At 45.6% G+C, this 27,063-nt stretch overlaps 1 protein-coding gene across 1 annotated transcript; it reads right to left on the bottom strand.

Moving 5' to 3' along the window:
- Positions 1-2,220: 2,220 nt before the first annotated feature.
- Positions 2,221-26,933, bottom strand: nhlrc2 (NHL repeat containing 2; the record flags this gene model as incomplete). The annotated part of the gene is made up of 12 exons (XM_080835230.1): positions 2,221-4,400; positions 7,439-7,667; positions 8,381-8,590; positions 9,030-9,152; positions 11,827-12,058; positions 13,457-13,550; positions 17,007-17,136; positions 18,181-18,302; positions 19,026-19,177; positions 19,718-20,021; positions 26,192-26,344; positions 26,771-26,933. The coding sequence occupies 12 exons, from the start codon at positions 26,931-26,933 to the stop codon at positions 4,132-4,134; spliced, it is 2,181 nt and encodes a 726-aa protein (XP_080691356.1). The 3' UTR covers positions 2,221-4,131.
- Between the last annotated feature and the right edge of the window lie 130 nt (positions 26,934-27,063).

Genomic DNA, 27,063 nt, shown 5'->3' with positions numbered 1-27,063 from the left:
AACGCCGCAAGGACTTCAGCAGCCTTCTGTAATCATCATTTCTTAAATCAAGGCACATGTCAATACAAAGATGGGTAATCCATAAAATCCATAAAACAGCCGTCACCTAAATCTATGAATGACTACCAAGTTGTAAATAAGACTCCACACACACACACACACACACACACACACACGCACACTCGTCCAACGATATTTCTTGCATGGAGGCAGTGATAGGTAAGATTAACCCTTAGCACTTGGATTATTACCATTCCTTGAATCCTAAAGGACCACCATCCATATTCCCAGAGGACAGCTTAAACCTCCTTATATTGACTAAAGGATGACCTGCATGCCAAATGCTGGACAATCAATATCCCATGCTTCTATTAAGATGCGGGGGCGACACTCACAAGCTGTGTTTTTCACTAGAGCCATGCTGTGTTTTGAGCCTTCCCGTTGTTTCGCCTCTAGAGACCAAAACCTTTATTGAACTCGAAATTAGATCATAAAACAAAACATCTGCCGCTGAGCAGCAAGGGGTTCCACTATGTGTACACAATGAGGATGTTTTGTAAACTGAGTTGTGAGAATGTATCAGCCTATTATTGAGAATGTGCCAGCCTACGGGTTGCAATGCTCAACCCAATTTGTAACGCTGCACAACGAAAGCCTTATGCCATAACACCTAGCAGCTAAGAATGTAGCGCTGCTATCAGACAGAGTGATGGCTTACAGACTGCAGCTCTCTTAAATCCCGATCATGGGATGAACATAAACATGTGGATCACATCTGGGCTACACTGCCCTGTCCTTCGTCTCAGTTCCAACCCACTTTTATTTTTTGATTCACCAGGCCCTTTCTAAAATGGAAAATCTCATCTCCCTTTGTAATTTTCTCAGCATTACAAGAGCTCAGGAATTTCCGTAAGCGCCTGTGAAAAGTTTGAAAGCGGTGTCACCTAGCAGTCGTTTTCACCAAAGGGGATTGCCTAAACAGCCACTATTGTTTGAACGTTTCCGGCATTTCCAGTTTCACTTGGCACTAGGGGCTTCAGAGAGAAGAGCAAGCTGACCATAATAACTGCATGCACTTCGCTTTGCAAAAAACACAGACAAGCATGCAATACGAGAGGGCCACTCAATATTTAATAGGTATACTATTTATACTTGCTGTTGACTACATGTTGTTCATGTGTTTGGGGTTAAGGTCAATGTATTAGAATACGTAATAACATACTACTTATGAAAGGACATAATAAATGTATTACCTATGTAAAGACACTGCAGTAAGGACAGTTGATGTAAAGAATAGCGGTGAGGTGTGTATTCAAACGCACAGGTACTCATTGGTAACAGTGGTCAATGTATTACAATACGTAATAACATACTACTTATGGAAGGACATAATAAATGTACACACTGCAGTAAGGACAGTTGATGTAAAGAATAGCAGTGAGGCGTGTATTCAAACGCACAGGTACTCAGTGGTAACAGTGACCAGCCACACATTCCAGCCCTTTCTAGTGGTTCATTTTGGCTTCTGACGTGCTGTGGCAACTCACCACTTTAGAAGCTGACCCCAGATCTCCATCACAGTGGCCAAGCGTGCAATTAATTCTTAATGACACACTTTCCTAACCAAAATAACCCAAGTACGTCAACCAAGCATACACAAGAGGTTTAAATAATCATCTTGGTGCGTACAGTAAAGAACATGTGGTCTTCCAGCTCTGGTGGTCCCCGCTACATTTGCACCTGGTGTAGCTATTTCTCTCATCTCCCATTGGTTCTTTGCTGGTAATGCATGCCCCTAGCACCATGTTGAGAATGTAGGAGTTCAAGGGCCGATAACCATAATGAATGCTTTCTGGAAAAGCCAGTGGCCAGTGCGTTTGCAAATGCTGGGAATAGTGTAACCTTGCGTCCTCAAGCGCGGAGAGTCCTTTATCCCCTTGATAAACCGTCGGATAAAAGCACTGAGTCAGTGCAATAAATTCCCCTCTAACAAGGGCCAAAGCCTCCCATCTATTACTCTAAGAAGCATGCAACTCTAAGGGGAAGGCTAAGCAATGGCTCTCCCTTTCCCAAGAAGAACGGAAAGACGGATGGAAGACACAATAAAAGCTGATAAAATACATTTTTATTTGTATTATTATTGGTGCAATGAAGCGATTAAAGTGCAGACTGAAGAGGCAGAGTGGAGCGAGAGACAGAGGAGAGAGAGAGAGAGAGAGAGAGAGAGAGTGAGCTGCTTGAACAGTAAGACCTCATCAGAGTGAGAGCGCCACCTTGAAGACAAGGCTGCCATCTGCCAGGCATCCATAACAAGAGAAACACACAGACAGACACATACAGTTCCATACTGTAAATGCTAACAGCCATATGTTGACATCCACCCATAACACACAGCCAGAAAACCATATCCACTGCCACTCAGGAGAGTACGGTAACATCTGTAGCCTACCCCAGCCTGCATAAAAATAGCTAATAAGTTGGCCAGTCAGGTTTCACTGAAATACCCTTTTTTGAGACACTAAGCAATATATTTAATCTCTCAGTGTAAACCATTCCCTCTGCGTGACTCAACTTGTTTGCTAAGGGCCTGGGCAGATGTAACATTATACATATACATTTAAAAAAAACATCTAAACTATTGCTATGGATCACTTTTAAATACAGTACGATCCTTACCATAGTCTAAGGGCTTATCTAAAGGCACTTGAGCAAAGTAAACATCCCTCACGTTAAGTAGGTTTTAAATAGTACAGGGAAAACAATGGCCAATGCACTATGCCTGTCACTGAGTGACGATCAATGCACTGCACAGAAAAAGATGGAGCTTATATGTCTCCCCATGGACAGATGAGTGATCAGAGCTGAAATCCAGCACCTTCCCACCGAAACAGACCACTAGTGGAATTTAGTGACAAGTTACTCTGGGATGAAAAGCTGTTTCAGCAATCTGACACCTTGGTGAAACATTTCCCTTCCAGGCCGTGGTGTTGTATTACAGGGCCACTGTTGGCCTGCAGACCCCCTGTATATATAATAATATACAATACACATCTTGCATAAAGTTCTAATCTGGTTCAGTGGTTCAAGTTACTGGACCTCGACACACAAACATATTAGAGAATACACACAAACCCAGAAAACAATGCTTTTGTGTTACACTTTTGTAAATTAGCCCTAAGGTTAACCATTTTATAGCTGTACAATTGAAACCAAGACCATCGACAAACACAACCTCTCTCTTTGTCACACACACAAACAAACAAACACGGATGATGGTTGATGAATTGAGGGACAGTGGTTTGAGTCAAACTCAAATTGCTGACTTGAGTGCTTGGTCACTTAGCGCGACGACCTCCGAGTCAACCCAGATGCCATTAGAGAAATGCACATTAACCTTCACGACCCTCCTTGAGAAACAGGGAACCGTCAGAGTAAGCAGACACTCTCCTGTCAGAGGAAACAGTCTGACAAGCGCTTCTGATGAATGGCACATTTCATGTAATGTTTTTCTGTTTTTCAGTACAGCAGAGCACTAAACACCCACACGCACAGTCTCAGTGAACTCGCCCCTCCTTCCCATCTCGATATGTGCTTCATGTGTTCACCCTTGGAACATATTTGTTGTTATGATATAACAGGCTATCAGTGATTGGCTGGGGAGGAGTGTGTGGAATTTGAATACTATGATGCAAACAGGAGCTTTGGAAGGATCAGATTTGTGAAGTCTGAATAGAGGTTCTGTTAGAGAATCAGGTCATCTTCTTCTTTATTCTAATACCCAGGAGTGTGGAAATGCCAACCTAGAAGGTTTTTGATACTGTGGGCATTTTAGAGCTTTTTTTTTTTTAAAGTAACATAATCTATTTCCATATAGTTCCATTTTCCATTCGCACCCCCACCTACTAGGGTTTAATATGAGCAATCAGCGAGTTTGTTTTCCTGTTTGTTTGCGTTTGTTGTTGTGTTGTTGTTGTGTTGTCTACTTCTGGAAGACATAAACCAGCGACACAGGCACGGAGCCCTGCTGAGGTGCTGAACCCAAGTGCAGAGGCATCCTGAATGACACAGCCTTTGCATTTGTTGATGTTGTTGCGTTTGTTGTTGTCGTTGTGTTGTTGTTGTGGTGCTTCTCTACTTCTGGAAGACATGAACCAGTGACACAGGCACGGAGCCCTGCTGAGGGGTCGAACCCAAGAACAGAGGCATCCTGAATGACACAGCCTTCATCATGCAGGCTCCGCCCTCGCTGAGGCAGCAGTACACCCAGGCAGCCAGGGTCAGGGTGGGGGCTGGGTCGGGGGTTGCCGTGACGACAGGAACATCAGCACGCACAGAGAGGGGCCTGGAGAGGTCGCAGATGTCGCCGGTGACGACCTGCGACTGGAGCAGCCAATCACTGCCTGCGAGAGAGGAGGAGAAGGAGAAGGTTATTTATTCGGCTGTTGTGGACATTGTAGAATCAGCAAAAAAAGAGTCAAATGCGTGTGTGGGTATGAAGTGGGTGTGCTAAAACACTGAACTCATGTGTGTATGTGTGTGTGAGGGAGAGAGACAGAGAAAGAGAGCGAGAGAGGAGAGGAAGTGTAATTGTTTAAATGACCAAGGTGTGAAAGTGTGTGTGTGTGTGCCTTCTTCTGGAGCTGTCCCCCTGGCTGCAGGCAGGGGTTCTCTCTGTGGGGTGGCCCAACTGCTTCTGTTAGGATTAGCACTTTTAGCTAAAACATGGAGACTGAGCTTTCCCTGCACAGCTGCTGGGATGGTCAGAGGTGTGTGTGTGTGTTTATGTGTGTGTGTGTGTGTGTGTGTGTGTGGGTGTGTGTGTGTGTGTGTGTGTGTGTGTGTGTGTGTGTGTGTGGCCCAGTACCAAGGACAGACCAGCAGGACGAGTGTCAAACAGATTTAAGTTAAAGATTATCACTGTCTACACATCATCTCTCTTGCTCCCCACCCCTCGCTCACACTCACACACTCACACTCTTTCTTTCCCAAACTTGATTTACAAGAAGACTTAAGTCTAAAAGGAGAGCACGATAAACATCACAGATTATGTTAACAGTACTGCAAGCACTGAAATGTTTTGCCAATGTTTTGCCTTCAATGAGCACACAGCACTTGCGCAAGGCAACCTCCTCTGACAAGCAGTCTCTTCATACCTTTAGTTCAGGAAAGACATTATTATATTATTACTACTACTACTCTGTCATTCTGAAATTGGCTCTTCATTAGAGTTTTACGCTGTAACTGAAATTTAGATGGCGGTCATCTCCCATAATGATTTCTCTCTCTCCCTCCCTCTTTCCTTCTCTCTCTCTCTCTTTCTTTCTCTCTCTCCCTCCCTCTCTCCCACACACGGACAGACATTCCTCCTCTTTGTCCCCTTCTTTTTTATCTCCTGTTTTTTTCTATCTGTATCAGATAGATCAAAGTACTGGCACAGTTTGTTCAAGCTTCCCATTTAAAGCCTTTGGGGAAAACAACAACAACACAGGCTGTTAAATGCTCATGACTACACCCCCTTCAACCCACCAGCAAATGGCCAAGGGTTATTGTGTAATGACAAACAACAATAGCCGCTAGTTCCTTGTCAAAACTGTAAATAAACAAATGCTTTAGCGTAGGCTGCTACTCCACCCACAGAGGGCTTCATCTCATGTCACTGCTTTTAGCGAGGATGGTTTTCAACATTGTTGCTTTTGCAGGGGTGTATGCGTGTTTGAACTGCATGTAAGCAAATTAATGTATGTGTGTGTGTGTGTGTGTGAATGTGTGGGTGTGTGTGTTTGTTTAAGAGTGTGAAAGAATTTGTATGTGTGTTTGCACTGCATTTAAGCAAATTAATGTGTGTGTGTGTTTATGTGTGTGTGTGTGTGTGTGTGTGTGTGTTTGTTTAAGAGTGTGAAAGAATGTGTTGGGGTGAGTGTTGGTGAAAGGGTAAGTAGGTAAATACATGAGAGCGACGGTGAGTGCAAGAGTGTGTGTGTGTGTGTGTGTGTGTGTGAGTGAGTGTGTGTGTGAGTGAGTGAGTGAGTGGGCAGCCACGAGCCGGCCTGCAAGCGATTGAAATAGAGAGGAAAGAAAAGAAAAAAAAAAGAGAGAAAGCACAGAGGAGCTGTTCATTCATCTCTGGAATCCCTCCATTTTGTCCAGCTGGAGGCTCAAAGTGACAGGAGAACGAGCTGCAGGGCCGCATTCTCTGCCAACAGCCAATCAGATAACACCAGAAACAAAACGAGGAAGAAGAAAAAACCTAAAAAAGAAAAAAAGGAACATGCCCACCAACTCCTTGAGAGAGTACCAGACGTATCTATTAGAAATGACTCTTCCTTTCCAAGACAAAAGTTTTTTTTTCTCCTTTGCTGTTCTTGGATCAGCTCCCCTCTACTGCAGCGACCACAGGCACGATGAGATCACTGGTGAGGAGCGGTGCTTCGTTCATGAAAACCAGCGATGGCCATCTGCTTGCCCCCCCCATGCCACGACCACCGTATGGCGGCTCGCCGTGTGCGGGACGCGGGCTGATGGTTAGCACACAGAGAGAGAGAGAGGGAAAGGTTTGGCAGCAGATAGTCCAGCCTGAGGTGGGAATGAATGCTAGTCACGAGGGCTGTCCCACCAACAGAGACACACAGCTCAATCCTCTAATTTAATTAACACAACTTCCATTTTTTTCCGCTATGACAGATCACTCCAACTACCCATTTCTGGTTGAAACCAGATCACAGGAAGGTCAGAGAGGGACGACCCTCACCTCTGACCGAGCGAAGGACCGAAGCAGCATGTTTCAGTCCATCAGTTTGAAGCTTGTGGCTTGTTTTAAATGACGGGGCAATAAAACACAGGGTTTACCAGGGATGTCTGTGTATTCTCTAGTGGAGATAGATAACACAGGATGGGAGCTACCTTCAGTGTGCTGTGAAAATACATCTTTGGATGTGAGCGTCTTTTTCTTTCTTTTTGGGAAATGGCATGGCAGGGCTTTAGTAATAAAACCGTTCAAAGTCGTTAAAAGCGCGTCATTAAAGACCAAGTGTAAGATCATTAAAGAAAATTAAGAGTGCAGTTCAATTTACAGACTAGTGTTTTATACCAATATTAAAAAAGTAAGGGACTTTCAGAGAGGTGAGGGTTCTCTGAAAGGGGACTGAAATGAAGATGAACTCATGTTCAAAATGGTCCTTTTTTGGTCCTAAATTGGTCCTTTTCGTACAAACTCAGCATTTTTTTTTACCATACCATATCATATCATAACACACAAGAGGGCCTGACTACTAGTGAGTAGCCATGCTACATTCTGCGCACCATGATTTCTGAATATGGAGCTACTATAAGACAAGCAGATGAATCAGAATCATCTGGAACAGATGTGGCCCTGACCCAGTGGACCAGCACACCACCCCAGGGCCCGCTGTAGTCTTAGGGTCCTGGAGTTGAGCAGTACCTTCAGCAGACAGGCTCCAGAAGCTGGGCGCATCCTCGGTCAACTTGGTGCCCTCGGGCAGCGCCAGGCTGAGCTCCATGCTGATGGTCTGGCCAGGGGCCACGGTCAGCGGGGGCATCTCCACCACGGGGGCCGACTTTGGGAGCTTAGGGGTCTTTCTGGGAGGGGCGGGAGCGGTGGTGCTCAGGGTGGTCGCGGCATCCACACAGTCCTCAGTCAAAATAGGAAACTTGAAAGAGGGGAGCATTAAAGAAAGAGAAGAGATGGATAGAGACAAGGAGGATAGAGAGAAAGAGAGAGAAACAGAAAGAGAAGAGTGGGCAAGAAAGAGAGGAAGAAGAGAGATGGAAGTATAATGTCAGTTAACGGTGTTCTGTCCATTTAACCCTTTCAATCAAATTTTAACATTTATTCTATACGAGTGGTTAAAAAGAATAAATGCCATTGCATAGAGCATATTGTCCTCTTTGATCTTCCACAATCACTGTGAGAGCCAAGCTGGTTTACTCGGAAATATTTGAACAAGTATGGAGAAACACCCGTGGATATTTAAGATTGGCAGCAAGGGACGACCTTTGTGCCGTGTAGGGTTTGTTGCTACCCACTTCAACCACGGTGTATGGAATACGGTACAACATAATGCTGTTCCGCGATTAAGCCTTAAGAAATTGTTATCTGTTTGAGTTGTATGGAGATGTATTGATCAGAAATGAACCAATCAGGACTTATTTTGTAGCCAAGTCTTGAGTAATCGTCCTGATGTATAGGCTTTTTTTTTACCCTATCCAATACACAAAAGTGTATGGATCACCATTAAAGCTACGTCAGAGAGAGAAATAATGAGGACAATCATAGAAGGAGAAGGGAGTCCTGTTTGAGCTTAAAATACACGCTCACGTCTACAGCACTGAAACTGAACTCTCTTAGGCCTCTGGTGCTCACCAGTGACACAGTCTGGGTCTGCAGGTCCAGCACCCTGATCTGGTGGTTGTTGGTGTCGGCCACGTAGAGCAGCTTGCCCCCGTCCCCGACACATAGCCCCCCGGGCTCGTTGAAGGCGGACTCTGTGAATCCGGGGCCCACAGTGTCGCCGGCCTCTCCGGTACCTGCCAGCGTCCGGCACTGCTTGCTCTTTGGGTCCACCACCTTAATCTGGACCACACAGACCAATCGAGCGGTTAGAACACTAGTCCAGGGGGAAAAAAACACATTCTAATCAAGAGTGAAAGTGCATCAATTTGGACTCATGTGTATTTATGTAATTGTGAAGTGTAAACAGAGGAGCACTTAGTATTTGGATGATGGTCAAATACTATCAGAGGAGTTTCACATGCTTTTGTTATACATTAAACGATGCTTGACATTGACATGCAGTTATCTAATAGCCCCTTGAGTCCATCGTTTGTAACCTAAATTATTAATGACAGTCATCCTAAACTAATCTGGCAATGCACACCACTCCTTACACACCTCCAGTTCCCTCTGTGACACCCATGACAATGAGTCCTGAACAATATTAACTTCCTGCAGCAGGACCCTGGGCAGGAGATAAATTACTTCACACGCAGAGAGCCCCGTGAGGCGCGCTGACCTTGTGGTTGTAGGAGTCGGCCACGTAGAGGAGGCTGCTGTGGGCGTCCCACGCCACTCCCAGGGGATGCTGGAGTTTAGCATCCACCCCTTTACCGTCCGTGTCGCCGAATGCAAAGAGGTTCTGTGGAGGTAAATAAAAAAACAAAGGCAAGAAATAAATCAGCCAGCATTTGGACCGGTTTGAACAGGAGACAGGAGCATTTGGACCGGTTTGAACAGGAGACGGGAGCATTTGGACCGGTTTGAACAAGAGACGTTTGACAAAATTCAGAAGTGGTGAAGCTGCTGGCTGCAAACACAGCAGCCTTTACTCACTCGGCTTTGAAGAGTATTGATAGTTTCCATATATCAGTTTAATAGCAACTGAAAAGCAAATGAATCATGAATGAACGCATCTCATAAATCATCCAGCAACCAAATGGTCGAGGGACAAACCCCCTAAAGATCTAAAACCCTTTGTCCACACTCCTTCTCCTGCAAGAGTGTGACACATTTACCGAACAGACTTGGCGAGCGGCCAAACATGTTTCTTTTAGCACACGATCATCGTTGCCTCTATACCTTTGAATAAACCTACACCCCCAGCCCCCCCCCCCCCCCCCCCCCCCCCCACATCCATGTGTTCCACCTAAAGCAAACCTCAATGAAGGTTAAAACTAGGCAAGGAGAGGCATGAAACCACCCAGCCTCACACTGAAGCGACAGCTGGAGAGAAGAACACTCCCTCCCCTGCCTACTGCTGTGTGTCTGGGCTCACCGGCGACATGTAAACAGCCTCTTGGCCACGGTCCCGCCATACAGCGGTGCTAGATTCCTCCTGCTAGCTGACAAATGTTCCCCTGCCATACATATCGCAGATAAGGGCAGGGTGATGGAGAGCGTATGGAATGGGGTTGGACGGAGGTGCCCTTGTTGCCAGAGTTGACCTTGAACCGTGTCGACGCGGCGTTTCAGTGGTGGTGCCGTGATTCATCATGAATATGAGTGGAAAGCCGGTGGAAACAGCTGGCTTTTGTAAACGAACTGCGTGAACCTGACAGACAGCTGTGTGGGCCCCTGGAACAGGGGAGACAAAGAAAAGAAGAGAGGGAAAGAAAGAGAGAGAGAGAGAGCCCAGGGAGGAGAGGGAGACGGTGACGACCCCAGGAAGAAGGGTTCATACAGTTTTTGTGCACAGTATTTACAGTAGTTTGTGAAGAAGTCCAACCTTGGTTTTCTTTTACTTGTATTTATTCTTTTCTACTATTTATGACGGATGAGTCAGAGCTATGGCATCATAATTAAACAATTATCCCTTAATAAAAGATGCAATTAGACATTAACTCAACCAGCAAACTCATAAAAGCACAATTCATCATCATTTCTTAGCAAAAGAAAATGTTTACTGCTGAGATAGCTATGAGAGTTGGAGAAAAAAAATCCTGCTTTACTTGTAATATGGAGTGCCACTGTTTTAACAGATTGCCATTCCTTTATGTCGCCACAGCTTCATAAATCAAACATTTAGAAGGCAATCTTTATTTTTTGTACCTTGAAATGCCTAATTCGAGAAAAAAAAAACACTTAGCTGCGGGAACTTTTCCCAGCTGTGCCAGCAAAGCTAACAAACACTTCACCCAACACATAACAAGCTCCTCCGAACCATCCGCTTAATCGCTCTGAGAGAGTGTAATTTATGATGTGTATATAAAGTGAAATCAATCTCTCGACGTGATTTTGCTGCCATGTTTGTCGAATAATGGCGGCCTTGTTTGCCTTATAAAGTGGGTGTACTGGGAGGATGGAGAGGACGGAGTGTTACCAGGAGAAAACATAAACCAGCGCTGATTAGCGCTCTGCACAAAGGAATGCTCGTCGACGGAGAAAGGGAGCTGAGTGATATACCCACCGCGCGGACACCGTCGGACCCCTTCAGCTGCACTGGCTGCACTGCAGCCCTATATGGAAGCCGGGGAGTGAAGGAGGGGGTGGCTGGCGTTAGCGCTGCACTAGGCGCTACGTGCTAAGTGCTGAGTCAGTCAGAAGGGAAGGGTGGCAGGAGTGGGGGAGAGCAGGGTGAAGGTCGATGAGGAGCCGAGTGGCCTGAGAGCACCTGGTGTCTCTACGCATGTGGTGCAAACTACATCCATTCTTCTTATTCGTTTTCTTCTCTTTTTTTCTCTCCACTGAGTTCCTTAGATGCCCTCTGTCAGGCTACTGGTTAATCACACAGCCAGCTGGCTATTAAGGAGAGTGTGAGAAAAGGCTGTCTGCTTGTTAGTTTATACAATTATGGCCTTTTCACAGGCAGCGGTAAACAATGAAACAACATGAAAAGAGATGGATATAAGCAGACATTTACATTTACATTGACCTTTACACAAATTGATTTATTTTGCATAAACTATACTAAAGCAGTATCGGTCTCTTTCTTTGGAAATGCAAATCAATTTATTTCTTATGAACTTCACCTAAAGCAGTATCCGTCTATTTCTTAGGAAAAATAAACGTTCTTTGGAAGTGGAGCATGGGCTTTGTGTTGCTGATGTCTACCAGTAGCACAACAAGAGTCCCATATCAAGATCCTAGTTTGGGATGGGAATGGAACACGCACACACACACACCCAGACAGACAGACACACAGACAGACACACAGACAGACACACAGACAGACAGACAGAGACAGACAGACAGACAGACAGACAGACAGACAGACAGACAGACAGACAGACAGACAGACAGACAGACAGACAGACAGACGTGGGAAGGGAGCCATACAAATCTGTGGAGGAGTGAGGCTAGCGAGTGTTGCTCACCATGGGGTCCCTCTCTCCACCCACTATGTTCTTGACGGCGCCGTCCTTGAGGGCCAGGCTGCGCACTGTGCTGCTCTCGCTGTCGGCCACGAAGAGGCAGCCCCAGGGCTCGGCGGGGGCCGGCGCCAGGCCTGACGGCTGGGCGAAGGCGGCCTTGTGCGGGTAAGAGTTGTTGCGGTTCTCCTCGTTGCCGCTGCCCGCAAAACGGATGCAGGTGCCCTGCTTGGAGTCGCTGTGAAACGGAACGGGAGCTGAAGTTAGAGAGTGGTATTTATGAAGTGCTGGGAGTATGGAGATTTAAAGCAGCAGTAAGGAGTTTTGGCATGACACTAGTAAGCTAACTATTTAAAAGACAATGCAAAAATCTTGCGTACACCACCAAAAGCCTATTTGGCACTGATAAAAGGTCGCAAACATCACTGGTGTCTTTTGGCAATACAGTTGGCATTATTGTGCTGTGAAGGCTTCTCTTACATTTAAGTTCCAGCCCTGAACACAGAACTACATAGTGCATATCCTGCATGGTTAATGGGAACAATAGTATCGTTACGATACATGTAATTGTCTGTCATATCATGATCACATACCATGAAAATTAATTTAGAGATGATAACAAAACTAGTTGCCTAAGAAAACATCCCTCAAAAAGTGGCTGAATGTTGCATAATGTTGCTTTAAGTCAAGATGTAAAGTGGGCCCATAAACTTTGCTGATGGTGGTCAGATGTTTCGGACTTTAGGGGCCATTCTTCGAGATGAAACTTTAAGCCTGAACGCCCAACACGGTTCTCCAGAGAAGCGCAGATTTTAAAAACCAAATTCAGCACCTGCTGTTTTTGAGCTCCGTCCACAGCTCCAGATGTCTAGGTCACAAGCTAAGCCAGCAGCCTGCATATGTCAAGCTGGGAGCTTAAAGAAATAACATTCTGGGCGAGAAACTTCAAGTCGAGTCAAAACGCAAACAATCAAAATGGAGAGCAAAGTGAGGGTGATCCCATGCTAGTTTACATTTCAACAAGGCCGCCAACGAGAGTGCAGTGGATCACACAGGAGGGAGGGAGGAAAGGAGAGAGGGAGAGAGAGAGAGAGAGGGAGGGAGAAGGAGGACAAAGTGACCTGGCTGAAACCCCTGGCTCCTTCTTCGCAGCTGCCTCCGTCAACCCTTTACACAACTGCATCAGAGTCCAAGCTACACCTGGCAGAGCTCACTGCTAAACAGCAAGTTGTCAACTTGAGACATGCAGGCTGCAGGCTTAGCCCCTTGATCCAGATCACCTTCTTTCACAACACCCCCTTACACTCACATTCACAGTGCACCTCCTCTCTGCTCTCCATGGACCATCGGTTGGCTTGATTAGAGTTAGTGCTGTGCGTTTCTCCTCTGAACAGGGCTCCTAATCACTGCAGCCTCATTATTGTTCCTCAGCTGGAAGTCGAAAAGTCGTTAAAAGCCTCAACCAAATGGATAGATGTAATTCTTAACCAGCGGCGAGGTCATAGGGATGACCTTTGAGAATGCCTTACACAACTGTGTTATAGTGAGAAGTGTATTTCCTGCTTAGAAGGCAGTGGTGGTGGTGATGGTGGTGGTAATGGTGGTGGTGGGCGGCAGGTGATAGTTGCCAGCTCACCTTCCTTTGGGCAGTTTGCCGTCCTCCAGGAACAGTGCCCAGATCTGGTGGGTCCCGGCCATGGCGATCCATAGCACACCGTTTTCTGCACCACCTGCACACGCACCAAGCCAGAGAAAGAGAACAATAAAGGAGAAGAAAAAAGGAAAAGAGGAGGAGGGGAAGGGAAAACAAGATTCAAATCAGTAAGGCATGATGCCACTGCTGACCGATTGAGAGGGAAAAACACACATAAAGTACTTTCTCTGGTATGCACACCAGTACTTGCATGTACACAAGTACTAAACATGTGCATTACATGCATGCATGGATGGATGGATGCATACATGCAGTGAGATGAAACAAGACTACACCAGAGGAGCCAAGGCCAACAGTGTCAAACACTTTGAACTGTGGGATGCCCAGCAGCTCAAGATTTGGCAAGAGGGGTCCGCTTCCCACCTCTCCCCAGAGAGGAGCACTGCCGCCTGGGCAAACGCCCTCCTCCAAGCCCCTTATCTGGCTCCACAGTGGGATCCAGATAAAAGCCTCAGCCTGCCTTTATGCATGTATGCATAGCAAACATGCGCGCTGTCACTGGTGCTTTGCCCAGGCCTTATATCACCGGCCACCTGATGGAGGAGATTCATTATGGAGACAGCCATCCACTTTAAATGGATTAATTATTCATGCCTCTGTGTATTAATATGCAATGTGTTTGGGGGAGCCTTTTGCATTCATTTGGAGAATGGATCTCTGTGTGTGTGTGTGTGTGTGTGTGTGTGTGTGTGTGTGTGTGTGTGTGTGAGAGAGAGAGGCAAAGGAATACATTTATGTGAGGATAAAGCAGATTGCATCTGGTGTGTGTGTGTGTGTGTGTGTGTGTGTGTGTGTGTGTACATTCACCCGTGTGTTTGTTAGTGAAAGAGAAGACAATCATAATCCACCTAACCCCAAAAAAGACAGAATGGAAATTACATTCAAGTGCTTTTCATCACCTCCTTAGCTGGCACGTCCAACGAGTTATGTGTGTGTGTGTGTGTGTGTGTGTGTGTGTGTGTGTGTGTGTGTGTGTATACATGAGTGTGCATGCACTTTAGATGAGAGGAAAGAGGGCCAGTTACAGTCCCGTCTAACAACTAACAATAGCCCCTAATGGCACTGTTCTTATCAGAGGCCATTCGGCTCTGGACTGCAGCTCTGCCATTCACACTCATTAAAGAAAGAGAGAGAGAGAGACAGAGAGAGAGAGAGAGAGGGAGATGGGGAGAAAGAGATAACAAAGATCACAGTGCACTCAGTCAGATGAGAGAGAAAGAAAGAAAGAAAAGAAAAGAAAAAAAATAAATTATGAAAGAAACGGTACATTCAAGAGAGCAGGAGTGAACTGCATCAAATCATTGTTCATTTCAATCTGAACAGCATTTAGGCCCACATATGGAAGTCCTTCAAACAAAACAAAAAAAAAACAAGAAAGCAAGGACAGAAAAAAAAGGTTCTAATCCATCAAACGGCCCTAATAAAACAATCAGGAACTTTGACGCGAAACTTCAGATGTTCTCTTCAGAAAGACGTCATGTTGCCCAAACTTTCTCTCCTTCTTTATCTGGCCACGCACTAATGGCGGTGGGCTTTCTGAAACACGCTGCTGATAAGGCCAAGCACACACACAGGCCTCCCAGGCACTATCGGAGCCAATCTAAATGCATAGGTTTAAATTTAGAGGGGAGCCTATTTTGCTTTAAAATGAAGAGAGGCCTATCTTGTTTACCCAGTGGGGGTGGCGATGACGGAGGTGATGAGGGTTCGGGTGTGTGTGTGTGTGTGTGAGTGAGAGAGAGGGAGATGAGGAGATGGGAACACAGGAGGAACAGCAGCGGGAGTCTCCGGGGTGAACGGGAGGAGTGTGCTCCACACACACGGTGGTCAAATCAGCCCTGCGAGGCCCACGCAAATGCAGAGAAATGGTCAACCAAACGGACACACACACACACACACACACATACACACACACTGACACACAGACACACACACACACAGACACACACACTTGCTGGAGCCACAGGTGGGAACTTGTGTAATGACAAGGACAAACATATGACTGTGTACACACAAATGTGCTACCACACACTGCCGTGGACAACACATATATATGCACTATGTGTGTATCCATATGCCTCAGACTCGTCTGCAACACACACTCAATCTACAGCACTGCATCAGTAATGTAGGAAAGACTGGACAGACTCAATTCAGCTTAAGTTCTTCATCTGTGAGAGCCGACAGAGACCCAACCCAAAATGTGTCTTCCCTCCGTCTGTCGGTCGGATCTGGGGACCGTCGAAAACACGACACGGCAAAGTTGAGCTAGTTTTTTTTTTATTTGCACCCGCACACTCTTTCAACATCTCTGCAGGAACAGCATGCCAGTCATCCAAAAGCCTGCAGCTGGCTCCCTTTTTGTCTGATTCCTCTGAAAGTGAGCGAGCTACACAACTCCTTCCTACGCAGCCCCCTCCCTCCCACCCCCAGGCCCATATCTCCATATCACAGTGGCGAGATCAATCAGCCTTTAGTCAGATCCTGATTAAGCTCGTCAGCTTTCTCTTGGACCAAAAGCTTGCCGTGCGCCACACAATCAAACTTCAGGTGTCTGCACGTATGCAGATAGTCAAACTGGCCTGAGGAGACAAGTGATTCGCTGAGACAAGAGCCGCTTGACGCCTCTTTTATCAAATGTTCTGACTCTAGTACCTCTCACATCATTCATTGCATTGAACTACTCCGTCACTGTGAGAGACGAATAGAAACAGTCACACAAATCCACCTCTATATACAAATTGCAGTTTGTGCAGATCTTTGTCAAGTATGATGACGCCATCTCATCATCTCCTATTTCTTTCACTAATTTTTTTAAGGTGTTGCTAAGACGGCAGTGAGTGCTTAGTGAGTCCCTTTGGCGTTCAGCTCTCTTATGCTAATACGTCCCAGCGCCTTTGGCTAGCAACCTGTGGATGTCACGGTCTAAACACAACCAAAGAGGCGTGTTTGTTCTGGAACAAATGTCCCCGTTTTCAAACTGCAGTGGCCCTCACTTCTGGAAAGAGAGAGACTGCAGTCCAGACTCCGAAGACGCGTGACATCTGCAGAGATGAAACGGCACACAACTTCAAACGGAAGCTTGTTATTAGGGCCGGCCAGATTGAGGGAAAAGATAGAAAGGGATGGGGGAGGGGGTGGTGGTGGTGGTGGTGGGGTGTTGGAGGAAAGCTCTGTTGACTTTAAAGAAAAGTCAAAAAGTGCATGAATAAAAAATAAAAGCTTGGTGAAAGTGCTTCTGGCTGAGAAAATTATTCTAAGTGAGATATTAAACTTTATGAAGGGGAGACTGATGGAGGAGCCGAATGCTAAGGAGAGCGAAGCAGACAGAGAAGCATCTGAGTGAGTTAGTGATTGTGTGTGTGTGTGTGTGTGTGTGTGTGTGTGTGTGTGTGTGTGTGTGTGTGTGTGTGGGTATGGGAATGTGAGCCAATGTGAAAGAGTGAATAAGCTAAGGACCATAGGGGATCACCTGCTGTTCCCAGGGCCACATCCCAGGGTGAGCTGATTGGCTGTTGTGGTCCCATGGCTCCGCCTTCTTTGTCGGTCCCCTGCGTTCCCAGGCCAGCTAACGTGGTGACCTTGCCTGCTGACATATCAATCTGATGGAGGAAGGGATAAACCAATCAGACACTGTGCCATCCCACTGTACCAGGCCCACTTATTCTGATCAGCGCGTTCATTTAGTGATTGTTAGCTTGATAACGTTAAGCCAAAAATTATGAATTGTTTTGTGGTTACGTTTACACAATTATATGTTGTTGTTGCAATAATTATGCAGGATGTGTGTCTCTATAACCTTTTATCATGCGGCATGATTCATGCCTGGCAATCGAAATTGGAAGCGAAAAAAAAAAACAAGCCTGCCTTGTTTGATTGTTTGTGAAAGGTCAGGCTGGGTCAGTGGCAAGGCATGCCGGGCCAGGAACAAGACGAACTGGTAAGGCTATTGCCTGTGGTATTAGTCTTGTTAAGCTCATTGCATCATGCTTTGATGTGGTGTGATTCCTGTAGGCGATCTAAAGGTATTAAATATGTCAGGGCGGTTGGACTGTGAGGTGTGCTGTGTGTGTTGCACCCGCCCAGGAGTTGTGTGCTCCTTCTGCCTCCGCTATGTGGTACATCTAGTTATAGATATCTACATCAATATCACTTCATGCACATAGATATGGCATCTACTCAACCGTTTTCAATACAATTTTAAATGTCTAGAAAGTGAATGTCAGTGCAGAGAGTAGAGTAGAAAAAAGTCAGATAAGAGTAGATAGAGTAGAGAAAAGTAGAGAAAAGTCCCTTCACACTTTAAGTGCTAGTCAATTTGGATGGTAATGGTTATATTGAAAATCTATAGTTCACAGGAGAGAATCTGTGTTTAACTTAAAAAGATGCTATTAAACATTAGTATTTGAATTTTAATATACCTCTTTTGTGTTCTACATCAATTCCTTGATTTTACATTCAAATATCCATTATAACAAGCCTCAGTCGAAGAAAAAAAATATGAATCTATACTACATCACAGCAAAATTGATTTTTTTTATTGTATTTTTTGTTTTATTGATTGACGGCACTACTTTTTTTATTTTCAGTAGATGAAGCCATGCAGGACTGAAGGACTGACACCTTGGCCAGTGAGAGTTGCTCACCTTTCTGATCAGGTGGTTCTCCGTATCGGCCACGTACACTGTGTCTCCTCGGATGGCCACGCCCTGCGGGGAGTTGAAGAGCGCCTCCGACAGGTCTCCATCTCTCCACCCGCTCTCAGGACCTATCAGAGCAGAGCATGGCACACCCCACAGGCCCAGTCATTTAGGCACAGTTCCTTAGCAACCTTAGCTTCTCAAAGTTCAAGGCCTTTAACCTGGTCAGCACCAAGTACTGAAGTCATCCTGAAAGCCTCCCTGAGACCCTAGGGTTGCTAAATGACAGAGGATCTATCATTGTGAACTCACTATCTCAGTTTCTATGTTGTCGCTAAAAAGTTTTGGGAAACAAACCTCATGCAGTGCAAACTGTTTGGTGATTATTTGTGTTCAAGTCAATACATCAGCAGGATCTAGAGTGCGCAGTTGTTTCCTATCTTTACTGAAAATAATAACCTCATGCTTCAAGGTTGCTCCGCACACCCACCAAGCGCCAAGGAGAATGAGGAACGGGCTCCATTTACTTGGTGGTAGGATAATTCATTCTACGTATCTTTATTCCATTCAACAGAAATGCAATAATAAAAGGTAGGCTCACCAGGGCGGGGCCAGATCTAAATGTGTGCCTCGCTACACCAAGAGCCCAGTGTAGGAAACACACGCCAGCCTTGCCACCCACGCACCCACGCGCACACGCACACACACACACACACACACACACACACACACACACGCTCTGTTCACCACATCACCCACCCGCCCACTCACTCACTCGCCAATCCACTACACAATGAGAGCCAGCCTGTGAGACTGGCACAGCAGGGGGTGCGGGGCTGGCATGCACCCACCTCCCACCTGGCAGAGCACCTGCCCAGTTCTGGACACGACCAGGACTCTGTGGTGCCCGGTGTCCGCGATGACCAGCCTCTTCCCAGTCTCGTCCACGGCCACCTTGCCCGGAAATGAGAGGACCGTGACGGGTAGGGAGTCCCGGTACAATCTGTGTGGGGGTGGAAGCAGGCAAATCAGAGGAGACGTGGAGTGGGAATCTTAACTCCCCAGGCTGTCGAAGGAATACAACACTGCACTCACAATAAGAGCAGAGTTAATGGCTCCTGTTGCTCCTGTTGTGCTGGTAGAGCGAGGTGATTACACCAAGGTCATGGATATAATCCAGGAATCACACGTATTGACAAAAAAGATTATCTGCACAACTTTGGGGTGCTTTTGAGATTGACCGCATTAAATTACATAATAAAAATGTTATTAAAAACACTTGTACACTTGATGGTAAAGAGTGCTTCAAAGCTCTAGGTTCTCCTTTGCTCAAACCGTTGTGAAACTGATAATTAGCCTGAAAGCTACGGAAACCCTTGAGCAAACCCTTGAGAGCTACGGAATTTATCTTTGCTCATTATAAAGAGCCATTCCATGTTTACCATCACAAAAGGCCTTCACTACTCCCCCACAAACAAACAAAACAAATAAACAGAAAACAAATATCAAGCCCCAAATGTAGCTCAAAACCGTGTCCCTCTACCTGATCCCCACGCTGTGACCCTTGATCAGCCCCTGGTCGCCGTAGTGCTTGAGGGCGGCGCGGGCAAAGAGCTGCAGGCGCGGGCCGTGGCCCTCACCCACCAGGGAGAAGAGCAGGTTGCCGCGGGGCCCCAGCAGCACCAGCGTGGGCCAGCAGGCCACCTCCAGCTCCTGCCAGAGACGTGCCTCGCCGTCGTTCACCACCGGGTGCGCGATGGCGTAGCGGAGCACGGCGCTGCGCACGTTGGCCAGCACGCGCTCATTGGGGAACTTGGCCGAGTGGACGCCCACAACCACCAGTCCATCTGTGAATGAGGTAAGGGGAGAGAGGGAGAGAGAGAGAGAGAGAGAGGGAGAGGTAAGGGGAGGGGAGAGAGAGAGAGGTAAGGAGAGAGGATGGGGATGAGGGAAAAAAAAGATGAATAAGATAAATGAGAAGAGAAAAGGAGTGATGCAAGGAGACAGCCAGGGAGGGATGGAAGAGAGAAGAGAAACAGACGGAGAAAAACACAGCCTTGGTCATTTCTTAGTTCACATAAATGCTTTGAATGATTTCACTCCTCCTCCTCAGTGCCACAATTTACTGAGTGTGCTAGCAGGATGAAATGGGCCATTCAAGCATTATGTAATGTGGACGGCACAAAGGAAAAAAATGAGCCGGACATCTTTAAACTAAGTGGACTCGATTCCATTGACTTCCTTTCGCAAAGCATTGAAGGTTTTTTTCCTCTTAAAGTAAAGACTGCAGAGATTGCTGTCCGATAGCCAACCTTTGCCTGAATTCCTCCTTCCAAATGTGGCGTGAATAATGGGTACGGCGCAGTCAAAATGACATTTTTTTTTGTCCCAAACTGATCAGAATGTCCTGAAACTCAGGGAGCCATCATTATTAAAATACCCAAAAGGTGAATTCAGGGTATCAGGAAAAATTAAATAAAAGAAGATATGCTAGGAGCTGAAAGAGATGAAATTAGAAATGTTTAATTTAATAGGATGATGTGCTGGAAAAAGTTTGAAAGGGAACATTCAAATTGGAAAGTTTAGTGAGATCTTTAATGTGTTTTCACATGATGACCCCCCTAAGGCTTCTTCCCTCCACTTGGGAAGAGACTTGTTTAAACCCCCCACCCTCTCTCAAAAAGATTCCGCCATGACAGCTGAATAATAATGTATGGGCGTATGATGACCACACTGCATGAATAGTCAGTCAGTCAGAAACGCTCATCCTGGTATAAATGGGGATGTTGCCAATCATTCTGTCAGCGTTGCTTTTTTTTGCCGCTTTGCTTTTGTCTTGCCTGACAGCCCTAGTGACACGCTCCAGCTCACAGCCACGTCCAGGTTCGGAATCGGAACCCAGAATTGAAACTGTGGGAGGAAGGGGCTCAATCGCCATTGCTTTTGATTATTTGAAATCTTCTGGAACAGATGGTGAGAAAAAGGACAGACAAAGGCTCAGACAACTGACGTGACGTGATGTGATGTGACGCGGCGCGGTGTCACTCGGCTCCCTCTGCCTCGGCGGCGCCACTGCAGTCACTCTTTCCAGAGGAATGATTTACGATCAGATCTAACACGGCCCGCTCCTCTGCATAGCTGCCCAGTGAAGTCAGACTCAGTACCCATGGAGGACGGAGGTGACCTGAACGCATGACTGAGGACGAAGAGGAAAAAAAAAAAAGAAGAGGAGGAGGTGGTGACTGAAGTATCCTCCATCCCTCCTAAACCACACCTCTCTCACCAACACATTTTTACTTTCCAAGAATTCCATTTGTTTTTACAAGCTCGTCAGAGAAATGAAAACACTCACGGAAAGATATTACACTATAAGAGACCCAATTGGTCCCTTCATGGTTTCAGATTTCATATTAGGCCCCTCCAGTGCAGTGAAGTATAAAAAGAAAATTGGATTTACTCCCTTTTCTCAGAACACGTACACCAGTAAGAGTAAATGAACTGATGCTGTAGTGTGGAGGTCTAGCCTGAATCTTTGAGCATGAAGTCAATGCTTCCTGCAAACTTTGCAAAAGGTCCACAGTTAACATATGGTTTACTTGCACACACACATTTATTCATTTATTCACATCCAGGGAGCTGCCTAAGGGGCCTTAACATGGAACGCTCATTAAAGAAGAAAACTAGGATGAGGCTTAAGCCACTATTCAACAGCTTATACAATTATAATTAACACAATTTGAATGGACACAGAAATAATATATATTTAAACAAAAAAACAGTACTGCTACCAATATTTAAGCTAAAAAGAAACTCTGATAAGCACTCAGAAATTAGCATGCTTGGAGTAATAACAGACAATGACAAGTCTTCTTCTTAGCTGTTCAAAGCACAACTATACTCCAAGGCCTCTCTGCACATAGAGGAGCCAACAAGAAGCGGAACTCATTTCCAGTAGTGGACAACTCTTCACTTGGATTCATTCTGCCCTGAAGCGAGCTGTCGCTGTTCTCCCCCCGTTTCCAAGTCTTCTGTCTGATTGCCTATTGTTTTCAAAATGGTGTCCAGCCGCCTGACTGCTGTCTGCGTAATTTAACTGAAATGTCACAGGGAAAGGAAAGAGAGAGACCCCCCTTCCTTCAACCCCCACATCCACACACACACTCACACTCGCACACTCGCACACACACACACACACACCTCGATAAACTCCCGCCGTACACATCCCCAGGGTGGAAACAGTGCTCTGGTGATGAATGGAGATGGCGTTTTTTACATTTTCCAGACAGATGGCTGTTTACACATTCAGGCGCCGATAGTCCATCACAATATTAAAATTCATAACTTTAGCCATGGTACACAGGAAAGAAATGCAAAACACATTGGGCAAGGAGGAGGAGGGGATGGAAGGAGTGTTATGATGGGTTGTCCTTTCCACTTATAGATTGCAAAATGCACCTGCCTTGAGCTAAAAAAAGGGCAGCCTCGGCATGTGCTGGTAATTTCATTGTGCTTTGGTCCTTGGCCGGACGGCTGCCGAGACTCCCTCCTTGGGGGAACGTACACGGCAGGTGCCATTAGACTCAGCGGGCCACACAGAAAAAGGCAGGATTTTGGCTAAATGCAAGCATTGCGCAGAATATATTCATCTCAGAGAGGAAACAAAGAGCGATAAAAGAGAGTCCGTATCAAGATGGGAAACTGAGAATGCTTTGGCAGAGATATTATGACAGCAGGGGATCCGTTTAAATATTTCTCAGCCTGAATGATTTTGTGTGTAGTATTTTGCCAATGAAAACAAAGTGGAGGAACCCCCCCCCCCCCCCCCCCCTCCCCCACTGTATTGTATTTCTTTCATACACAGACACAGACATACAAATTTGCAAAATGGACCCCTGTATTATTAAAAAAACAGCCTGTACCCCACTTATATACTGATGTCCAATAGGCTGAAATCACTCTGCATTTGAGTGGGCTAAGGGGTTAAGGTTTGGGGCCATGGGTGGCAACGTAAGCCCCCGAGCTGCTGTTCAGGAGGCAGTAACACAATGTACCAGAGACCATGCCAGGGATGAAGCAGGGCCAAGTGCACAAGATAAGTAGTGAGAATGGGTAATGGGGAGGGGGTACGACTGGGCTGCTGTTTCCCTGAGATGATCCCAGAGACGTGGGCATGAATGGACCGCTGACAGCTGGGAGGTGATAGCGCCCCTGCCGTATGCTGGGCTATTATAAGGTCCGGCTAGGCAAGAGAACGGCATGTACAGACAGAACACTTACACACACAGACACACACATCCCCCCCCCCCCCTAAAACCACTGGCAAAGAGAGAAAGGGAGCGGGGTAATGAGAGAGAGAGAGAGAGAGCGTGAGAGAGAGAGGGTCAGAGTAAAGACTTGGCAAAGACTCCGTAGACAATAGTGCCAAATGTAAATGTAGGCTAATCCAGGTAACTATACAACAAATTTGTAAAAACAAATATAAACAAATCTCAATCCATTTGCAAGTGTACCGTGAGACTATAATACATTTTTTTAATATATCTTTAAAGTCCATGAACTTCTTGTCGTAAGATCTCTTCTTTTCAATGGCAAGGGTAGGCTCTGCTTCATTCACCACTGCCTCAATGCTGTGGATTTCAGAGTTTGTGATGGGAAAGGCAATGAGCTTTCATAGGCGACGTGACAACGCTTATAACAACTGCAAATGTCCCCGTCAGCTGTTAGCCAAGTGGATTGACAATCTGAATTGGGCAAGGATGATAGTGAAACCCAGCAAATATAGACGTGTATCAGTAAGGGAAAACTGGTGGAAGAGAGTTTTTATACACTGGTGATTACCTCTGTTTTAGAGAAACCACTGAAGAGTTAAGGCAGGTGGTACAACTCCACGTTAAGTGGCTGAAGAGAAATTGAAGCGCTTCATTGTTAAGGCTATCAATAAAATGTATAAGACCTTCTTGCCTGGAACTGAAATTGTGGTGCTGGCAGCTTGGGCTTTTGCCCCACATAAGGTTGCCTTTTACTGAGCATGAAAATGCTATTTCAGAGGTAGAGACATTTGAGAGAATCATGAAGAAGGCAGGTAGGAAATGGAAGAGCACGGTAAGGTAACAGTTGAAAATCATGGGGTAAAGCTACGGAGAGGATGCAGATTTTTCTTTGAAAGCAAGATGAGAACTACATGAGAAGCAGCGGTTTCTCAGGCAAAGCAAGGCCAATGGATGAACAGGCGTAATGCTGAGAAGACGAAGATCAGATGGAGAGAATTGTGGGCTAAAGCTGCTTGTTGTTGTTTGCCTTCTCACTCCATAGCGGAGCATAGGCCATCGATAGCGAGTTTCCACCAGATTTGGTATCCACTTGTCTCTATGTTTCTGTAATCCAGTAAATCCCCTGAGTGAGGGTTTGGTCCATCCAGCTTCGGTTTACAGAGCTGAACTGGTTTTCCCAGTTGGTCTGAAATCCAAGTACTAACCAGGCCCAGCACTGCTTAGCTTCCGAGCTATGGATGCTTACCACATTAAATTCATTGCTGGAGCCATTTATGATGTCCTCCCAACTCAGGATCACTGATGTCAGGAGGTGGATGAAGTAGGAAGCTGCAAGTTTTGCATGGGACATACAAGACCAGTGGTCACTCAAAAGGAGCTTATTTAATTAATTCTCTGAGGCTACTGAAAAAGAGAGACAGTGGTTATGGGTGAGATGCTCACAGACTTATTGGGGACAGAATTAAATGGGACATTTTCAACCTGGGCCCTATTTTTAGATCTTTCTGGGTCCAAAGGATCTTCCACAGCTTAGTTTTAAATGGGATAGTTTTAAGGTTTGAAATACTTTATTATATGATGAAAATACAGCCTAAATGATGTATCAATTATTTCTTATGCAGCGATTGCCATTGTTTGTCTGATAATCAAATGCTTTTGAGATCACAATAAGCATCTGTTATTATGCGGCCAAAATATTAGCCCCCTTGTAGTTGACCTCATCTCTCTCTCTCGTTCATCATCACATTTCAACATGCACAACCTTGCACACATGCTGCTGCTCATCCGTGACCCTCAGAGATCATCTCTAATGCCAAATATGGTCAGTATTGTAGTATGAGCTGTAGGCATATTATTTTAATTGCAACCTGATGCAAACACAAATCACTTTTTTATAATCTTCCTTCCTCTTTCTCAAACCTTATTTAAATTGATTTAAAGAGATTAGCAAGTGCAGTGAAAGTGCAGTGCATTCAAGGAATTCATGTTGCCAGAGCCTTATTTTAACAGCAACAACCCTCCCCAAAATAATGCTATTAAAAGCATTCAAATCTTGAAAATATCAGTTAACTTACTCTTTTTGTCACAGATAATGATCATTGTGTCAGCCCTATAAAAAAAACCTTCCTTGTAATGCAACGATAAAGGGGGATTCATGCCCCTGAGGCAGCCTACTGAATGGTTGGTGGAACGTTTCTTCATGACACTACAGCAAACCCTGTCAATAACACACACAGGCCCATGCTCTACCATGCTGTACTGTACATAGTGCAGAATGCAATTGACCCACATGCAGAAAGACTGTTTATGCAGCATTGCTCAGACAAACAAGGGTAAACGATACATTAGCCAAGGTCTGATCCCCCGCTTGTGTTAAGAACACTGAACCGAGTACTGCACGTGGCGAAATTCTATAGGTGGCAAATGGGGGAGGGGGGCTACGCTGAATGATTCACTCATTCTGGCTCATATTGCAAATGTGCCATATGAATGGAAGAAAGAACACTTGAGCTCTGGGGCAGACAGCCTTCCTCATACTCAACTTACATAGGGTGCACTGAACATGACGGGTTTCTGAACTGAATCCATAAAAACAATGAATGAATGAAAGCTTGTCAACTTCTTATAATTAGGCAACTTGATTTCATCCCTTGCTCAGTCACACACAGATGGGGCAGAGGGACACTAAAGGGTGGCGTCTCGTGAGGAGTGGGAGCTCTTTGCGTCACTTTTGTGTCTTCGTGTACCTTTAACTGAGTGCTGTTGCTCCAGTTGATGAAGGTCGGGTAGGATGTGCATGCAGTTGATGCAGCAGTACGTGAAGAAGTCGAGCACCACAACTTTTCCAGCAAGCTCCTTGGCCAAAGACAGCGTTCCTTCTGTGTTCAGCCATTCTAAATCTGAAGCAGAAGAAACATGTAATTCAGTATTATAGTTAAACCCCGTGTTTGCTGTATGCAAAGCCATTACAACTAAAGATGTGCGTTAGCTGGGATGAAAGACACAATATTAGCAAATTCATATTTCAGCCATTCCGACGTTACAAGACTTGCAAATACCGGAAGATAATTTTGACCAAATAAGGCTATCACAGTGCGACTTCCTATTCACAGTGTGTCGGTCATAACAAAAAATGAATATAACGCTAAATGAATGTAGCGCTAATTCCAGGAGATACTGTAGTAGCACTATTATGTTGTTTTGCCTTGTGTATGTGTATGGAGATTACATGAAAGAATGCGACAGCTAGTGTCAAACCTAACAGTAAGTTAGCCAACACTTGCCACACCAAGGAATGAAGTCCAATGCCCGTTTACAGCACCCACCTGGTTCGAAATCAGGAATTTTCAAGTCTCCCTTATCGTCCAACTGGTTCAAATACTGATATACAAGGTTTTCCTTCTCTTCATCTGTAGTTACGTCTTCCAGGGCGTATTCCAATTGGCTTTGAACTGGAATTAGAGCCGTCAGGCTACTGTAAGACGCCATGTTTCCAACAACACAGTACTGTGAGTAAAATCAACTTCTATTCTCGTTCTGAACTTTCCCCATTAACCAAACACTTAAGAATCAATGCTTTGTTATAATCTGTGAAAGAATAAAGTTAACATTAAAATTA

The sequence above is a fragment of the Sprattus sprattus genome, assembly GCF_963457725.1.
Source record: "Sprattus sprattus genome assembly, chromosome: 3".
NCBI classification, from domain to species: Eukaryota; Metazoa; Chordata; class Actinopteri; order Clupeiformes; family Clupeidae; genus Sprattus; species Sprattus sprattus.
Note: the sequence above shows the minus strand (reverse complement) of the source record. Positions and strands in the feature narration are given on the sequence as shown.